Raw genomic sequence first — 18,192 nt, 5'->3', positions numbered from 1 at the left:
TTGGACAGAGTGGCAGAACATCTCAGAGAGGACCATTTCTTCCCTTTCAAAAGCAACTTTAAGTTCTCTTGTACTGGAGCAACTTCAAATGCAGATCTGCTCCTGCTGGAAAAGAGGGACTGTGGGCCAGACCGACTGTCCCAATTCCTCTCCTTCAGCAGAAGACTTTCACTTCCAGAACAAGAGGCCCAGAAGACCTACCGCAATTGTCTTTGTGCCTTCCTGCTCGGTCACGCAAGGCCACCAACCCTTGACTGTCTTCTGCTCAAAAAGTGAAACTTCTCTCTCCCGGCATTCAAGAAGATCTAAGGTGCATTTTTCTGCTGTCTTGCTTGGCTTTGGCATGCAGTTGAGATCCAACTGGATGGAGCCTGTAAAGTGGGAAGAAAGAAGGAGCAAAAGTGGTGAAGAAAACTGGTGGACTAGCCAGGTCTCTTGCACCGCCTCGATGCCAGTACCTGGGGACCGTAGGTGGCCTTCATACCCCGGGGGAGGGACTGCCTTGATGGGCAGGTCAACATGTTTTGCACACATTTGGGAACGGCAGTCTGGTTTCCCCACCTCTGACTTGGACTGGGCTTTTTACCCAGTACATCTAACTGGTCTACTAAAACTGAGCCCACGGGAACTTTTCATAGCCAGCCGAGCTGCCACACTTAAGGCTGTGTTATTTGTAAGCTAAAAGGAAAAAAAGAGCAAAACTTTTTCCTAACTTTTCAGAAAGATTTTTCTGGAAGGCAACATATCGCAGGTGTACCTGGGGGAGGCTGAATATCTCTAGAAGGCAACACAGGTGAACAGAATTCAAGCTTTGCCCTTTGTCGAAGACAAGGGTGCTTGCTGAATCTTGTGGTCTTTCTGTGGCCCCTCAAAACAGCACCAGCTGGCACTTTAAACCCCTCCATGTAGTGGCTGTTGATCTGTGGCAAGCCCATTGTGGGCAGTGGCTCAACCTAAGGCCTGCCTCTGTTCCTGTGGCAAATGGTAATTTGCCACAGTCTTCCTTTGCAGAAATGTGCCCCAGCTACTACGGATTTGGATTAACTCATGACGCAGAGAGGAATTCCAACGGGTTGGGTAACCACATCAAGTTTCCCTTCTGTTCTATGATTTGATAGCTGCGTATCAATTCCTAGCAAGTTCTCCACTGCCAGTCCCCATTGCATAAATGCCCCCATGTTAAACAGGAGAAAACAACATGGGGCAAAATGCAGCAGCAGGATCACAGAGAGAAGTGAGAAATGCAGTGTTGGCCTCCCCAGGTCTGCCACTCACCCAGGTAATCATCAAAGGAAAATTTGTCGTTGTCCCAGATCTGAAGGACCAACTGGGGTGGGACTTTATTCTCTGTCTTGTCCAAGCTCCAGAAGTGTTCCTGCATTTGCACATAGATAAGAAGCCATTACAAGCAAGACTGCACTGATGTTCCCCATTAAGTGTGGGGAGAGAGGGGTGTTGGGAACCTGGGGCTGTATGAATCCTTGGTCATGAATCCAGTGATGACATTCTATTCTGTAAGGATCCAGTAAGTGAGCAATATTAAATCAAGTCTCAGAAGAGAATTTGACCAGAAAGTCAAATAGCTCAATACACATACTAATAGCTCAATAGAATTTGACCAGAAATTCTGGTGCCCCTTGCCAAGAATAACAGAAGCAAGATTATGCAAATGCATGCATATCAGTTATGAAATCTTTCTCTTTTTTTTAGCCTGGTATTTTTTAAAGGCAGAAGAAACTTGCTGAACAAACAGTAATCACCGAATCTACACTGAGCTCAATGTTCAACTGTTTTGGATCATTCCTGCTTTGAAGGAAAACATTCATCCAGAGTGATGTAGCTATTCCTCTTGTTCCTCTTCCCCATCCAAGTATCTGGAGGGCTTTTGAAGGAAACTGATCCCTAGCCATGTCAAGACATGGAGGTATCTCAAAGAAGGGCGGGAAGAAATCCCCTTGTCTTTATTTCTCCTAGATCCTTATTGCTTTCCTAGTCAGCTTCCCTTGCTCTGGCTGGGGAACTCTGGGAACGGGAGTCCACCCCTCTTAAAGTTGCTGGGGTTGAGAAACACTACTCCAAGGAGGCTGGTGGTCCTCGGAGGTTCCTGGGTCAGCTGAATGCTCCCCAAGACTAGGATAGTCTCCTCGCCTGGATAAGTGAAAACTGGTCGTGGGAATGGGATGGAGGGTGGAGCACCTGGCCATTCCCCAGCAGGCAGGGGGGCAGACAGAGGGAAAGACCAACTTGCACAACGGTCATCTGGGGAAACATTCCAGGGAGAACTGCAAAGCATCCATCTTTATAATGAGTTCCCGAGGGAAAGCCGGGAGCCCCGTCGCTCCAGACTTTGCAGAGAGGCCTCCCAAAAACATCTGGGGGAAGCAGCGTTGTGACTGATTGATCTAGAAGTGTCACTTTGGCAGAATATTTTATATTTCTCCATCAACCCTGGCCCTGTTTTAGGGAGGGGTTCACAAGCCCTGGTGACACCTCAGAAGAAATTAGTGAGGACTTAGCCTCTGAAGGAAGAGTGGGATTCACCAGGGAAGACCCTGGCAAAGTTGGATCAGGTCCTCCCCCTGACCTTGGGGCACTCTGGGGGCCATGGAAAAGGGGAGTGGGGCCTGGGCGGTCTGCCCTAAACGGTGCAGCCCCTCTTTGTGGAGGTTGGTTGCAGGTTCCCCCTCAGAAGCAGCGTGGCCCATTGCAAGCAAGGGGAGCCGCCTTCCGCCCTCAGCAGCTGCCCTGCCTCCGGGTTCATATCCCACTGGTCCCTCCCCACCTGGGCCACGTACTGCAGGTTGCTTCCAGGCAGCGTTGAGTTTTTCCCTTGTATAGCTTTGGTTTAAACTGCAGAGCAGCAGGTTTTCTTTCTGGTTTTCCTTTCCATCTCCCCATCCCACCCCACCCACCCACGGCAAACCACAAACCTAGATTTCAAACAGCACACACTAGATCGAAATCTGTCTAGGAGGAATGCATCTCCTTGATCCAGAGCCCCGTCTTTCCTTCACTGTGTCCACCTTTGCAAAGGCCTTTTGCAGGTGGCTAATTTCCTGATCACCAGCCTGTAACGGGGAGGGGGCAGAGATGTATCTTCGGAGTTGCAGGATTGATGTCAGCCTTGCAGGATAGTCCAGACACGAAGCACATCCAGGGGTACTAGCTCTATCTTTATTGTAAGGCTACATTAACAGAATCGTGCAAGTCTGAAAGCGCATCTCTCCCCTCGCCTTTACGGTCCAAGGCAGGGTCCCTTCTGAGACGTTTGCCAGGCCCCCATTCCTGCTGCGGGCTCGGCTGCCTCTTATCTGGCCCCTGCCCAGTCTCTGAAGGGCATTCCCACAGACCACTACAGGGGGCCGCAACTGCACAATTACACGGGAAAAGGGGACGGGGCTTTGATTGCATATGCTGTGGCCACGTTCTTGACTTTTTGGACACACCCCTACGGGTACCTCTGTTGCTGTGGTTAACTGAGAACCGTTAATCCCCGACCATCTAAGGCGTAGGGAACCCCTTGTGCAGCGGTTGCATCACGGCCCTAATTTCATGTCTGTGATCGTCACAAATTAACCTTCCGAGCCAGCTTTGCTCTTTAGGTGAGGACAGTTTTCCCTCTTCAAGTCTATACTCTAATAAAAGGACAGGAGCCAAATGACATCGGAAAAGGGGGATGTTGCAATGGGGGACTGCATGGGAGGCTGTCGCCTGCTCCCCCCGTAACCCTACCCCTCACCCCAGAAACACCAGCCTCGTACGCAGCGCCTCCCAAGCCTCTGGGAAGCCCGGCAAGGACCGCTTGGGCCTCCCTGGGTGCTGACCTTCTTTGCCACGGAGCAGACTTGCTCAGCAGGGAGGTAATCGAAGGGGAAGATGAATCTCCAGTTGAAATTGCCCTCGCCTCCCAGGGACCGGTAGTGCACGTCCGTCTTCTGCTTGTTCTCCTCATAACCAACCAGCCACCTGCAAGCCACAGAAGCAGTCCAGGCCTGTCAGCCACAACAGTCGGGAGGACGACGGCCACCCGCCAAAGAAACCGTGCCAAACCGTGGCCCCTCCACCGCACCACTGGAAGGAGCAGCGGCCATTGGCCCAAAGCGGCCAAAGCAGGAGGCGTTTGCAAGAGGCTTTCTGTGAACGGCGAAATGGAATGGAGGAGGGAAAGACGCTCAAGCCACCTTCTGTGAAACCATGAAGGTCCAAGTCTGCCCCAGGAATCAGGGGTGGCAGCTGTGACTTTTCCACTTTTCTGGGAATCTGGGTTTTGTTTTGTGGTTCAGTTTCTATGGTTCTCCTTGTTCCTTGCACCGTGAGCTCAATTTAACTGACAGATGGGCCTTCCCAGCCCAGCCTGACCTGTGAGCTACATGTGGGGACCCTGCCAGGTCTTCAGCAGGCCTCTGGTTTTTCCCATCCAGGCAGACAGCAGAAATAGGGTGTTCAAACTCTCCACCACATGTGCATGGTTTTCTTAATTTGGGGGAAAACAGAAGTGGGGGTGAACATTATAACGCTTCCACCTTCCTCTCAGAATCCCTCCGGACCCTGCTCCCTCCCAAAGCCCTCTTGCCCCGTGGACACCTGCAGGGTGCAGGCACTGGGTGGCTGGGAGCTGCCTTCCCGTTGGTGGGGCAGAAGTGGGGCAGATGAGGACCGGGGGCTGGTCCGAAAAAGCAGCAAAGGTGTGTTCAGGCAATGGTGGGCTCCATCACAAGCACCACCAGCTTGTCTGGGGAGGCTCCAAATGTTTTATGAAGTGGTAAAAGATCAAAGAAATACCAGTAGGGTTACAACACAATGACAGTGCAAATTCAGAACAGCCAGTCAACAAGAGGGATGTGCGGCACTTAATTTTCAGGTTTAAATCATTTCTAGGACAACTTTGTGAGGGATACCTTGTAATTACTGTTTTGAGGGTAAAGGGTTATGGTGAAAGAAGGCAGCATTTTGGGCCCAGGTTTGAGTTAAAGCAATTGACCCCATCCGAAGACCGATGAGAGTTGAGAGTTTCAGTTGCAACACCTTGGGAAGGTCCGGGCCTTACCCAGGTCATCACGCGAAGCATCCAAGCGCCCTCAGAACATCCCAGGGAGCTTGGCGGTGGCAGCTGTTTTAAAAGGATCAGCTGCTCAGTGGAAACATTAATCTCAGCAGGCACATGGGTTGGAGGTGGACAACCACATGCCAGCAGCTCCCAGGATTCAATGGGTAAATTTCACAAAAACCATCCGGTACCGAGCAGCCCCGTCACTGGAACCGAGAAGAGAAAAGGAACCCTTGTCACCTAAGGAAACACAAGGAAGCTTTGGGCTACCTACCCTTTCACATAGATGTCGCTCATTTTCTGACCGGTGATGCTGAGGTCATCCAGGATGACATCTTGGGCGTTCCAGACAATGCAACGCAAGTAGAACCTGGAAGTGATAGCCCAGGTGGGGATCAACAGGCTGGCAAGAGACTCCTTTCAAGCAGAAAACCAACGTATAACTCAAGTAAAGAAATAAATGAGGGTCCTTCACTCCAACAGGGAAAGGAGCCACCATTTCCCAGGTTCTTAGGATCTGCTTTGTAACTGAAGATCAGTGTAGTCCATGACATCTCCTGCTCTCCTCGTTTCTCTCCCAGAATGAACCTGCCAGACCTCAAGCCAACCCTGCCGAGTTCCACCCCATAGAAACAGAATTCACAAGCCATTTCAGTAGCATCCATAGAGAACCAACCCTCCAGAGGGAAATTTTCTCTCCTGGATCTGCTGGCTTCTCTGGGTAGCTGTGCTCTTTCTTTTTCTGAGTCCCATTCTGATTGAGACCCAGCTTGTCCTCAGCATCTGACTGACTACATTGATGCTCTTCTTGTACTCTCCTGGGCATGGAAAATGCACTATGTTCACCACTTGGCAACTGCAGACTCCACTGCAAGGAGGCCGTTTTGAGGCTTCCCTCCTGGTTGCAGCCCTGGGGAAGAGCCACTGTGGTGGGGGTGGGGGTGGGGAATGAACCTATTGGCCATCGTGGCTAAATTCAGCCTCCATGTTCACAGGCAGCCTTCTTATAAATGCAAGTGATGGTAGGAAAGCTTCACGGTCTTCCTTCACTGTCTGCTTGAGGGCTGCTAGAGTTAGGAAGAAGGTGGTTCTAGGCAAGAAGGGACTGTGGTCGTACTCAACAGATTGTCCTTGAGTTCTGTGGGGAAAGGTATGTGCGTGAGAGAGCTGGAGAGCAAAATTGTCCATTACCTCTTTGCTCTTCGTGGGGTCACATTGAATGGTGGTCCTGGGGGCCCAAGTGATTTTGGAAACAAATCCACCCAAAGCTGAAGTTTGCCCTGTAATGAAAGGTGAAGCTGTGAATTAGGGAAAGCCGGTCTCTTTGCAATATCCCTGAGAAAGCTTTGCGTTTGAATGGCTGGTAGCCTAAGCGGCTTCCTGTCTTCAAAGCCAGACAGCATGCAGGAAACCACATGCCCTGGCCTAGAATGGGGGTGCCTGCTGGCCACAGAAGTGGGATCCCAAAGGAACACAACCAATCTCTCCACTGTCTTCCTGTCTATCCTGGTGGTTTATTGAGGGCTGATCATTAGCCAGACCGATTCCCTCCAGCTCACACACCCAAGTTTCTGTTAGGCCATGGCTGGGGGGTGAGGGGTTTTGGGCCACCCTGGCATCTACTCACTACCTTAATTAGCTAGAGGGCAACCACTAGGCAGCCTTGCCATGGAATGCACCATCTCTGAGGGACCTGAGGAGCCTGGGCAATGATAGGAACCTCTCCCGTGAGCCCACGCATTCCTACAGCAGCGTGCTGCACCCTTTGGCCAGGCACCGGAAGTAACTTTTCTGGGGTACAGAAATCACCCCCATCATGACCGGAAGCACAGCTTTGGGACCAAAAAGTTGAACGACCCAACGAGCTTCTTCTGGCTCAGCAGCTGCTCCTGCCCTCCCCGGAACCCTACCTGCTCAATGTCCGGCTGTAGAGGGCTATACAACTGTCTCGTCTCCACGTGTTCGGGGACCAGGCCTTGCTTCTGTAGAACGTGCAAGGCCAGCCTTTCTTCTGCATGACCCAGGTGTGGGTTTTCGGGTTTGCCATCCTCTGAACCAAGAGAAAAGGCAGAGATGCCACCCGTCAGCCAAGGGCTGAGGCTGGTGTCTGTAAGGCAGGAAGTGACGGAGGGCGAAGGAGGCTGTAGCGGCCCCAGAAGTCTTGCTGCGGAGGTGTTGCCTTTGCTCAGGCCGGCCACCATTCTCTTAGGCTAGGTCCGACTCCTTGCTCTTTGGCCTTCTACAAGCGGCAGAATTGCTTTCCTCAACCACAGCAATTTGGCTGCACTCTGGGGAGCCAACCTCCCCCTGTCCCCCCCAGGGCTGCAACTGGGGGGGGCAAGCGGGGCATGTGCCCCGGGTGCCGCGCTGGGGGGGGGCGCCAAAATGGGTGTGGAATCCATGTTTGCCCTGGGTGACAGACCCTCGTTGCGGCCCTGGTCCTCCCACAGAGCACTGAAGCAGTCCAGTGACGCTAAGCCTGAGAAGCTTGCACATCTGGACATTCAGAAAGAACACCCATTGTCTCCACTCTGCAAAAGCTTATCTTTTGTCCCCAACCCCCTGCCCTTCCACTCACTGCCATCAAAAACAACTTCTCTGCAATATAGTAAGGACTTCATAGTAGTAAGATCTGCCCAACTGTGGTAGAGTCTCTTCATGAAGGTTGTGGGTTCTCCATCTCTGATGGACTTTAAGAAGAGCAGGAGAGCCACCTCTCATGAACGGTTCAACTGTTTTTCCTACATGTTGCAGAGGCTTGGACTGGAGTATCCTCGGGGTCCCCTCCAACTCCAGAATTCCATGATTCTATGATCAGTCACGCAACGTGCTCTGCTTGCAACTTTCTAATGAAAAGTTTGAGGTGGATGCAACTTCCTTGGTGAGACCTTCATGCTGCCATTCATTCTGAGCCCACAAATGTGACCAAGCCTTCTGCAGGGGGAGGTACAGAACAATAACAGGTGGCCCATCTTTTGGAAAAACTACCCAAGTGCTTCAGAGGTGGACTTGGTGCCTTCCTGCCAGGGGAGATTAAAAGGTGCAGCACCCTCAGCTCCTGGTGACCTCATGGACAGGATCATGTAGCTTGCTTACATTCAGGATGGAAACTGCTTACGCCTACTTGTTTTTTTCCAGGATTATTATTTTTCTTTTACATCTCAGTCTCACCTAGAGTCCTGGGAAGTGCTGGGGGTGTCCCTTCCAAATATTAACCCACTCCAACCCTGCTTAGCTTTTTCAGATCAGCCAAGCTCAGCTCAGTACTATAAGATTCAGCTACGACCTCCCATGGCTGGCTGGGCAATGCTGGGAATGGAAGTCCACACATCTTAAAGTTGCCAAGTTTGAAAAACACTGACCAGGACAAGACTGATGTAAAACGTTGGGCCACCCTATGTGACACACCTATCACAGTTGCTGAAGAATTACTAATTAATTGCTTATTAAAGAAGCATAATTCTTTTGTGTTCTGCAATCTCTTCCTTCTGGTTGACCAGAACGAAGTCCCCACCACCCCCTTCCAGTACCCAACGCCTGCGAGAGAAAACAGGGAACAAGTTCAACCCAGCAATAAAAATCCAAAATGAATGTAACACCTGCAGGGCATGAATGTAAATGTGGAACTCAGCCAGAAAAAGAGGCTCCCCTGCTTGTTCCATGTGGGGCCTGTTGGCTGTCCTTGCCATAGCCCAGTCATGTGACAATGTCTCTCTCTGCTGGCCAGAATCTACAAATACAGGGCTCTGCTGCCCTACAATCCCCAAAGAGGATTGTCAGAAACTGGGATATCCAAAACTGTTGCCAGGAAGCTGGAAGACTCTGTCACCCTTGGCATGCAGCTGAGAAGCAGCTCACCCCATGGTGGGAGAGCCCACAGGAGGGAAGTGTCCAGAACCAGCATGGCGCTTCCCCATCCAATTTCTCCTGTGGAGCTTCCCTCTGAATTCCCAGATCTTGGAGTAGCTCCACTCCCACAGGTTGGCCATTGTCTCACCCCAAGAGACGGGTAGACCTTGGATGGCAAGGACCCTCTTTCTAGTGCTGGACTTCTTTGTTGGTCCTCATCTCCCATGGGACCCTCATTTCAGTGCTGAGGTCCCTCCAAGCTCAGCGTTGCTCTTTCTGGTAGGAAATCCTTGGTTGAAGAACCTCGGGGCTGTGTCAGTAGCTCCACAAGACACCAGTAGATGTGGCTCCTTCTTTTACCTGTTGGGCATTCCGGATCTAATGTAACCTCTCGAGCTAAAACAGAACTCATTCCTTGAGCAGTAGACAGCCCAAAGTCTACGGGGCGTGATCCAGTTGGAAGGTCTGATGCTGCAGCCCCACTGAAATGGACAGGAGCTGTGCCAGGCTGTGCTAGAGAAGCCACATCAGCTGGGCTTTAGCTGAGATACAGGTCAGAGCAGAAGTGCCCCCACCCCATTCTTCAGTCCCGGCACTCAGTAAGGGGCTGGAGGAGCATTGTATTAAGCATGCATTCAAATGAAATCAGTTAAATCCACCTAATAGGAGCCCTCCCATGAGTTCAATACTGGACCCGTTCTGTCACCTTAAAAACTGTAGATTAGTTGCTGCTCTTGCAGGTGCTGGAAGGGGTGGGGGGGCTGTTTAGCTTACTTGGGTCACAGGCTGCATGCCCTCGAGCTGAAGCTATACGGAAGGAAGGAGGGAAGGAAGGAAGTGGGGGGGGGGGGATTTGTGGCTTTTACCAAAGTCCGAGAGGCGGTACGTTTGATCTCCAAAGACGATCTGGTCAGCCTTGTAAATTGGAGGTTTGCAGCTGTGTTGCAAGGAAAAGTGGTGGAGAAGCTGGGAAGGGCGCAGCTGATCTCTCCACTGGTTGGGGCCAGAGCTGGAAGTGAGAAACGGAAAAATAAAACAGAGGAGCCTCAAGGAGTCCTAGGCCCAACTGCCCGCAAGCCCTGGGCCGAGCATTCAGATCCTGCCATGCTGCTGCACACCTGACCTCATTTCAAGGTGTTTGTGCAAGAGTCCTTCCCCCTGGGCTGTGTGCTGCTTCTCTCCTGGTCTGCAGTTGTTAACCACTGCAGGTGGTGGTGTGTTCACCCACGGTGCTCCAAATGGCAGGCTGCTTCCAGTGGAAGAAGGGAAGGACTGAGCTTTTAAAATAAACTAGAAGCAACGGGTAGAGGAAACCTGCCAGCCCACCTGCATCCTACGGAGTTCCGTGGTTGCGCAATGGCCCCTAGTTGTGGGCCTCTTTGTGTCTCAGGGCAAAGAGCCCCCTGTGCTTGAACAGGCCCGGTTAGAGCTGGAGCGCAGACTGGTGGCCTGTCCGAAGCCAGGCGGGAACGCAGTGGCCTCAACCCATCTGTGCTTAAAGCAGTGAACGGGCTAGTGACAGCCCGGTGGCTCCATCGGTCCTTCTCCTAAGCAATCCTCAGTGTCTCAGCAGAATTACAAAAGAGAGGAGGTCCATTCTGTGCCAGTGGCAACTAATGGCTATGCCTCTGTGGGGCGCCAGGTTTGATATCAATGCCAGGGCCAATGGAGGAGATGCACTGCCTCTTCAAATACATCTGAAGACCCCTAAGGCTGGGCCAGACCAAAGGCTCATCTGGCCCAGCATTTTCTACCCATTGTGCCTGGCCAGATGCCTCTGGGGCCCCCAAGTAAGGCACAGGAGTGAGCGTGTCCTCCTCCTTGTGTTACTTGGCAACTGATGCTCACAAAAACACTGCCTCCCACACAGGAGGACACAGACAGCCCTTATGACTAGTGGGCCCTTGTAGCCCAGGCTCGTTGAACCTTCCTTTAGGGCCATTCTGGCTGGCTGCTGGACGAGGCTTAGGGCAGACCCAGCTGCAGAGCTGTACTCCAAGACATAACAGCACCAAGTCCTCGTGCAGCCAGAAGACTCTCCTAAGTGTTCCCCTACAGTCATGTTCAGCTTCAGAGGATGGGGCTGAAGCTGGTACCTTCCATGCCAAAGTCTGCCCTACCCCTGCATTGCCTCACCCTCCGTTCCACAGTGGCAGCATCTGAAAGGTCCAGGAACTCAGGAACAGCCTGAGATACCACCAACAGGACGCCCCTCCACCCCAGAAGATGAGTAAAACTCGTGTTTCTGTTTCCATGAGTAAGTTCTACATGACTGTCCAGAAGTACTCACATGCAGTAAGTCTGAGGAAGGCCACAACGTGCCCCATATCTGGAAAGGAACCGGTTCTCTAGGTCAATGGTGGTCTCCCCAATCTTCTCATCTTTGGACAAGAGGTCATAGTCATATAGGGTGATCTTCAAATCCTTCTCCATGGGCAACGTACAAGTCAACTCAAACATCCTACAGAAGGCAGAAACACCTAGGTCAGCTGAAAGCAAAATGGCCTGGGGTTTTACTGAATTGCTGCAGCTGCCCAGCAAGTGAAACTCAGCTTTCCCAGTTGTCCTCACTCAAAATGGCATACAATGGGCAAGTTTCCTCCTGGCCTTCTGGGAGCCGCAAGTCCAAGACTTCTAGAGGACACCAAGCTAGAGGAGGCTGGCAGAGACTCTTCTACAGGATCTAGAAAGTGGTTGCTAGGGTTAAAGTGACTCATTTTTGTTACGGACAAAAGTCTGAGATCCCCTAGTTAAGAAGGATGTAAATTCCATGAATGGCAAGATCCGTGTAAGCAATTTACAGTAAATCTAGTGCATTGGTAGGTGTCCAGTCTCACTCAGTCTAACGGAAGTCACATAGTCTTTTCAGGAACAGCTGCCCCTCCCACCCCATCCCTATCTGGGACTCATGGGAATACGTACTTTCCAAAGACTGGTTCCAGGGTACATGGGATATAATTGTCCTGATCATTCATGGACTTCTTCCCCACAGAAATCTTCACATACGGGTCACACTGCGTGGGAGAAGGACAGATAGAAAGCCAAGGTGGGCTTTCTGCAATAGCACCAGGTACTGAAGAGGCAGGAAGGGCAAAGGAACAACAGTGAAGGCAAAACGTTCACACTGCTGTGGAAGCGACTTGTTCCTGCAAGCAGTTGATGAGGAAACTTTTAGGAAAGCCTAGAACATCCCTTCCCGGCCTGACGCCCTCCAGATGCATTGAACCTCATGTTGGCCGGGGCAGGGGAGTAGTCCGACCCACCTGGGAGCCATCCGGTCGGGGAAAGTTGCTCTATGTGCACTCAAGAATTCCTTTATAAACACACCTAACTTTATATACCTGTACATACATAAAAATCTAATCTGTTGTAAGCCACATGCTGGCAATAGGTGGAGCCAAAGTTACTACTACTGAGAATAAACAGACCCTCGACACCACCTTCCTCCCTGCTTTTCCCCCACCCACTAGTTGAACTAACAGCTTGCCAGCGAAGATGACGGCTGCGCATGGCTCAAGGACTATGGATTGCCTGCTCCCCAACAAAAGAGCAGAAGGAGCAGAATTCCAGGGTTTCCTTGGACCACAAGGAAAGCATTGTTCCTGGCTAACCACAGCAAGAAAGCCGAGGGGTTTCCAAGGGGACTGAGGAGACTCCCTCTGAGAAATTTTTCAAATATAATTTAGATGTAATTACATTTCTCTCTAGGTGAATAACTTTGAGGGTAACTCTGGTTCCTTAAAAGTCTGCCCCCACGGCATCCATGAGCTTACCTTTCCATTTGAATCCTTTGGCTGCAGATCAAAGGCACGGATGATGTAAACCCGCACGAGGCATTCCTGGGGGCCTCTGGCTGGAAGCTGGTGAAACTGCCGCGGAGGGACAGGCACCGTGGGGTCATCAGGCAGAGGGTAGATCTTGAAAGAACCCTGCAAACAGAGGAAAGCCACAAGTCCTCCACCAGCACAGGCTCCTTGGGCCTCTTTCTCCATTCTGCAGCCACACACTGGAGCCGGAACTGGTCCGGGCATTACAGAGGGACTCCTGAAAAATTGCCTCCTTGTATGTCTGCTGCAGGGGACCAGCCCTCTCTCAGAGAGTATCTCTAGTGCAATAACCTGTAGGAGACTGGTACTGGCCTAGAAACTGTCTCAAAGGGGCTAGGAAAGGGTGTGGACCCCAGAAATATGCTTTTTCTACAACCTATCACACCAGTGTAGAGACAGGATGTGTGTGTGCAGAGCTGATTCGAACACAGTGGGAATCTCTGCTTTCAATGCAAGTGGAAATGTTTCTTTCCTCTTAATGCAACGGGGCACTGGGATGCTCTGCAAAAGTTGCCCAAATGACTGTTCAAGTGACAAATCTAAGAGCTCCTGATTAGAGCTGGCAATGGCGGTGGTGGGACTGGCTGTGCCCCGCCAAGGCAGCACAAGCTTCCTTTAAGAATCTGCTCCACAGCAACCACTCAGCTTGGGTCAAGGAGCGCACAGCACCATTGGGGGGGGCGGTCTCCTTCCACCCACTTACCCCACCACCGCCTTCTTGCCTCTGGATTGCAGTGTCTCAGCAGCATAAACGGCCCCGTTAGGGAAGGGGCCCAAGTGAGGGGAAAGTCACTGGTCAAGTCACCAATGAGGGCACTAAAAGATACCATTGCCACATGGAAAGCAACCACCTCTGTGCGTCTTGGACTCATAGCTGGCAGGCACATGGACCCAGGAGTATGCAAAGGAAAGGGCACTGCGCATCTAGAATGTGGAGAATGGAAACACAGCACGACCCTACAAGCCTTAGGAACTAGAGCCTTAAAATTACTCACAGCCTCTCTTGGGTTTGTTCACGCCTTGACTAATGCAGTGCCGGAAGCCTTCTTAATCTGCCACGGACAAGAGAGCTGTCCCTGAGAACTCAGCCCCTCCTGTTCTCACCAAGCATGCACAGACCAAGAGGAGATTGGCAAACCTTGAACTCCCCCACAACAGTGGGGTCTTCACTGTCATCCTGAGCTTTGCCACGGTGCAACTTAAAGGTGTGGCAGAAATCCGAAAGGCCCCCAAAGTCTTCTATGCTCTCCAACTCGGTCTCGTAGATCTAGGGAAAGAAGGTCATGGAAAGCGTTTTGTCTCTTCTCCTCAGATGTTTGACGGGATGGGCAGTCGGGCAGGGAAAAGGGAGCCCCACCTGGTCCATCACCATCTTCCCATTTCTCTCTAGAAAGAGGACTGCCACAAGATAGGCCCTTTCCATTTAGAGGTTCAGAAAGGCCATTGCACCCTGGAATTCCTCATGCCTCTACAGAGTGGGGATGCAGCACCCCACTCTTAGCAAAGCTACCAGATTCCCTAGATCTTCAGGCTTGGATCCACAGCAAGTTGCCCTCCGCAGGAAAATGCATAATGGGATTTTGAAGGTCCCTGAGCGGTCCCTGGAAGGATGTGATAAAAATGGCTATGGCTGGCACACTGAGTCTGGTACCTACTGAGCGTTTACCTGGACCTTGCTTGCATTTGTGGAAATCCTCCTTAATGAAGGAACGTAAGAATCAAAGTTGGATCAGGTAAAGGTCCAACTTAGTCTGACATTTTGTTTCCCATGTTCCAGTGTTCAAAGGCTGTGGAGCAGCCCACTGTCCAGGAACTGTGCCCACAAGATTCACGGGCACGCTGGAAATTATCCCATGGTGCAACATGAAGATAATTTCAGCAGAACTATTAAGCAGAGTCCAAACTGAAAACAGGGAAGGACGTCTTCCTGGCCAGTGGCTCTTAGGTTACTTGCTGGTGCTGGATCCAGAGCTGAAGGCCAGTGTCCTCTGTTGATAGCAAAGAGATCTTAACATTTAGACCCAGTGTGGCTAATCCGAACACTTCATTCTGCTAGCCAATCAGTGCTTGATGTGATTCTTTCTACCTTCTATTGAACAAAGGCCCATGTGTCTGATGAAGTCCAATCCCAGGCTAAGGTCAAGACATTCCTAGCAAGAGCGCCCAGATGTGACAATTGCACCTCCAAAGCAACGACTATCATCCCTCACCACACAAAGAAAGATGCTCTCCAGGACATTACCTTTAGAGTATCAAAGCCTTTCTCCAGATAGGAGCCACATTTCTTTCGCTCGCCTGCGGAAGCGTAGAATTTGCTCCACCAGTCAATGAATTCTTCTTCCTGGAAATGAAGGGAAGGAACAACACCTCGCTTATTATTTTCAGGCCCTCCAAGGCCTTCTGCTCTACAGCACATGGAACATTTCAACGGAAGACTTCAAAGCATCGGATGGCCTTTTCCAAGCTGTGCCTCCAAATACCATAACTCCACAACAGGGATTATACTGGCTGGGGATTGGCATCTTTCATATCTAAGGCCCTCCAGGTTGGGAAACGATGGTCTTAGGCCTTGGGGCAGCAAGTTTCTCACATTTTACAACAGCCAGAAGGGAGAGATGATGTTGGATGTGGAGAACACCAGGAGTACATACTCGGCAGATCTAATGGGCAAAGTCCCCAGCATCTCTGGCTTAAGGCCCAGGTGCAGGTGAAGGGAGGGGCAGAAGATGCTGGTAGTGAGCAAGTCGGCCTGGGGACCAACTCAGTAGAAAGCAAGGCTTTCTAAGGGAACACAGTTGGCTTTTTCTTTTTAAGTCTTTTGTTTTTTCCAAACAGTTAACTATTCTGAAATTGATCGAAGCCACAAAGAAGGGGCAATTTGTATCTCATGAAACATTCCTCCACGAATAAATAACTCATTTTAGAAGTCCACAGAATTCTATCATGCTAAGCTCACCAAGGAGCCATAATTCTGGGCTTATAGGGTTGGGCTGCAAGCCAGCCCTGCAGAATTCCTTCTAGTCAACTTCTCAGGGGCACTGAGTGCCCCCACCACCACCACATTTCTTCATAGAGAACGGACACACATTTCCCTTTCCAGGGCTCCATCCGGGTTGCCATTTTTCATCAAGCAAAGTCCTCTCTCAAACCAAATTGGCTTTATTATGACATTCCACAGGTGCCAAGTTACCAAGAAAGCACTTTCTGTAATCTGATGATTTACCTCTGGTATCTTCTACAGCTCCAAGACAAAGAAAGGGGTTAGAGGTTTCTGCTGATTTTTGGAATGATGTTACCAAGAAGAAGAAGAAAAATGTGTTCTTTCTAAAAGAGCAAAATGCCAGGAAAAGCAGCTGGAATGTTAACAGGAAAGGATGATCATCTGTCCCCATCGGAATGGAAAAGCCACGCAAAGGGCAGGCTGCTCACGACCAGGACCGAGCCGCATGGATCCAGCTGAGACCAAGACGGAATGCTATGGATTGATTGATTAGCCCTGGTTTTGCAGTGAGGGAACCTGAGGTGCCACACTGAGCATAGCACAGCCTTGTCCAAGGCAGTGTCCTCCCAAGTAGTGGGTTACAGCTCCCATCACCTCCCAACCAAAAAAGTCAAAATGGCAGCCACAGCAATGGGATCAAAGTGCTACCAATTTTTATGTGTGTCACACTGTTGTAGCTGCCCAACTTGACTTTTCTGACCATATTCTGCGGACAGGCCAGAAATCCACATTTATAATGCGAAGAGCACCCTTTCCATTCCATTCTTCCATTCTAAAATGTTTGCTTTTAGAGGGGGAGTGTGGAGCCTCCTCTCCCCACCCCCACTGCACTGTGCAAAGGCTTCATTCTTGGAGGCCAACCATGTCACGTGCAGGGGCACCAAGCCAGCATCTTCAGAAAGCAGCTGGTTGTTGGATCACTCCTCAGAGACATATGGCAGAATGGTGCAGGGACTCCCCCACCCTCCACACATCAGCTGTGAAGCCTGGGGACCCTGCCCCTATGAAGAGGGGGAAGGGTTGGGGCTCAAAGGAAAGCTAGTTAATTTCTCACAGCAACTACCCCACGGGCAACTCTAGTAATTCAGGAATTACTGTTGGACAAGAAAAAAATGATAATGCTTGGTAAGGTTGAGAAAAGAAAACAATGGATCAGGTGGAGGATGGGATCAAGGAGAGGACTGGAATGTCCTTGGAAGTTGTACAAGTTCTTACTAGGGAAAGATCAAATTAGTCCATGCAGTCACCAAGAATCCAGCCCAACTTGGTGGCACCTCCCTTCCTCATTAATCTACGATAGATGGTCAAGATGACCAGCAGGAGGATGAGCCAAGGACCAGTCTTCATGCCTCCCAGCTGTGGGCGAGCAGCAGAAACGTCTTGGTAGATGTGGCCTTTCGGAGCATCTCACATCCATCCAGCTGACTGCTTCAGCGACAAGGGAGACAAAGCCTGGCAGGGGGATCGCTCTGTGGTTCAGGAGCCTGGCCTTGGCAGCCCAACCCCACGCAGGGAGCCCCGATGTGGCTACATCCATGGGAGGCAACCACAGGAATGTGAGGCTGGCCCACCATTCTCAGACCTGGGTATCAACTATCAGGCTTCAGCCACTCAATCCTGGTGGCTCTTCCAGAGAACAGTAACTGGAGAGGCCATAAAATATCCGCTACGATCTTAGACTAGCAAGCACAGCAAATAACCAATTACTCCAAATAGTTTACAGATTTCGGCTTGCATGATTTCTGGCTCATGTTTCCCGTGCTAACTTGTTGCTTAATGGCTTATTTGTATTAGAGACAGCAGAAGGCCTGGCAGGACGAGCGACGCAAAATCGCTGGAATCTTCAGCGGAGGGGAAGGGCTCCTTCAGCCTATTCTGACTTTAACGATTGCTCCTCGTTTCTCCCAATTTCTTTCCAGTTTATTGTGAAAGGTATTCAGCTTGGAAGAGTCCGATGGTTTCCAAAGCGAGCTTCAGGTATCAAAACAAACCAGGCTTATTAAGCCAGCCCCCACTGGCTGAAATCACACAGCCCACTGACTTGTAAACCATGGTTTACGAACGTTCATAATGGCATCCACACAACACACCAAGCCAAACCCAGCCAACCATCTCATGCACAGGGTGGTAGAGAGCCCACCAGCAAATCCCAGCTGTGCACTTAACTGGGGCATCCCCAGTTGACCTTGCCAGACTGTGACCAGGTGAATGCAGGGATGCAGCTGCAAAGCCTCCAGATGTTCCACTGGGACCCTAGGGCCTGATCCAACCGTGCTGATGATCAGACGGCATCAGATAGCATACAACGGATGACGAACTTCAGAATAAAATGCTGCTTGACATTTCCATTTCATGAGGTGGCTCACATTTGTTCTTTAAATTCCCTGAAGCAGGAAAGAGAGTGTGTGCCTGCCTCTGCCGCTTTGCACCAGACCTTCTACAACGTACTTGCTTCTGTGCCAGATTCC

At 50.8% G+C, this 18,192-nt stretch overlaps 1 protein-coding gene across 4 annotated transcripts in view; it reads right to left on the bottom strand.

Moving 5' to 3' along the window:
* Positions 1 to 18,192, bottom strand: part of DYSF (dysferlin) — a 128,876-nt gene that overhangs the window by 10,231 nt on the left and 100,453 nt on the right. For all 4 annotated transcript variants that reach the window (XM_063310330.1, XM_063310332.1, XM_063310329.1 and 1 more), the window contains 12 exons: positions 14,966 to 15,064; positions 13,862 to 13,990; positions 12,670 to 12,825; positions 11,819 to 11,910; positions 11,187 to 11,357; positions 9,763 to 9,905; positions 6,958 to 7,097; positions 6,239 to 6,327; positions 5,322 to 5,417; positions 3,825 to 3,966; positions 1,276 to 1,375; positions 202 to 371 (listed from right to left, as the gene is read on the bottom strand). In XM_063310330.1, the coding sequence (XP_063166400.1) occupies positions 202 to 371; positions 1,276 to 1,375; positions 3,825 to 3,966; positions 5,322 to 5,417; positions 6,239 to 6,327; positions 6,958 to 7,097; positions 9,763 to 9,905; positions 11,187 to 11,357; positions 11,819 to 11,910; positions 12,670 to 12,825; positions 13,862 to 13,990; positions 14,966 to 15,064 (1,527 nt within the window). The remainder of the gene's footprint in view (positions 1 to 201; positions 372 to 1,275; positions 1,376 to 3,824; positions 3,967 to 5,321; positions 5,418 to 6,238; positions 6,328 to 6,957; positions 7,098 to 9,762; positions 9,906 to 11,186; positions 11,358 to 11,818; positions 11,911 to 12,669; positions 12,826 to 13,861; positions 13,991 to 14,965; positions 15,065 to 18,192) is intronic.

The sequence above is a fragment of the Candoia aspera genome, chromosome 8 (assembly GCF_035149785.1).
Source record: "Candoia aspera isolate rCanAsp1 chromosome 8, rCanAsp1.hap2, whole genome shotgun sequence".
NCBI lineage: Eukaryota > Metazoa > Chordata > Lepidosauria > Squamata > Boidae > Candoia > Candoia aspera.
The sequence above is the reverse complement of the archived record's forward strand: the minus strand, read 5'-3'. Positions and strand labels throughout refer to the sequence as shown.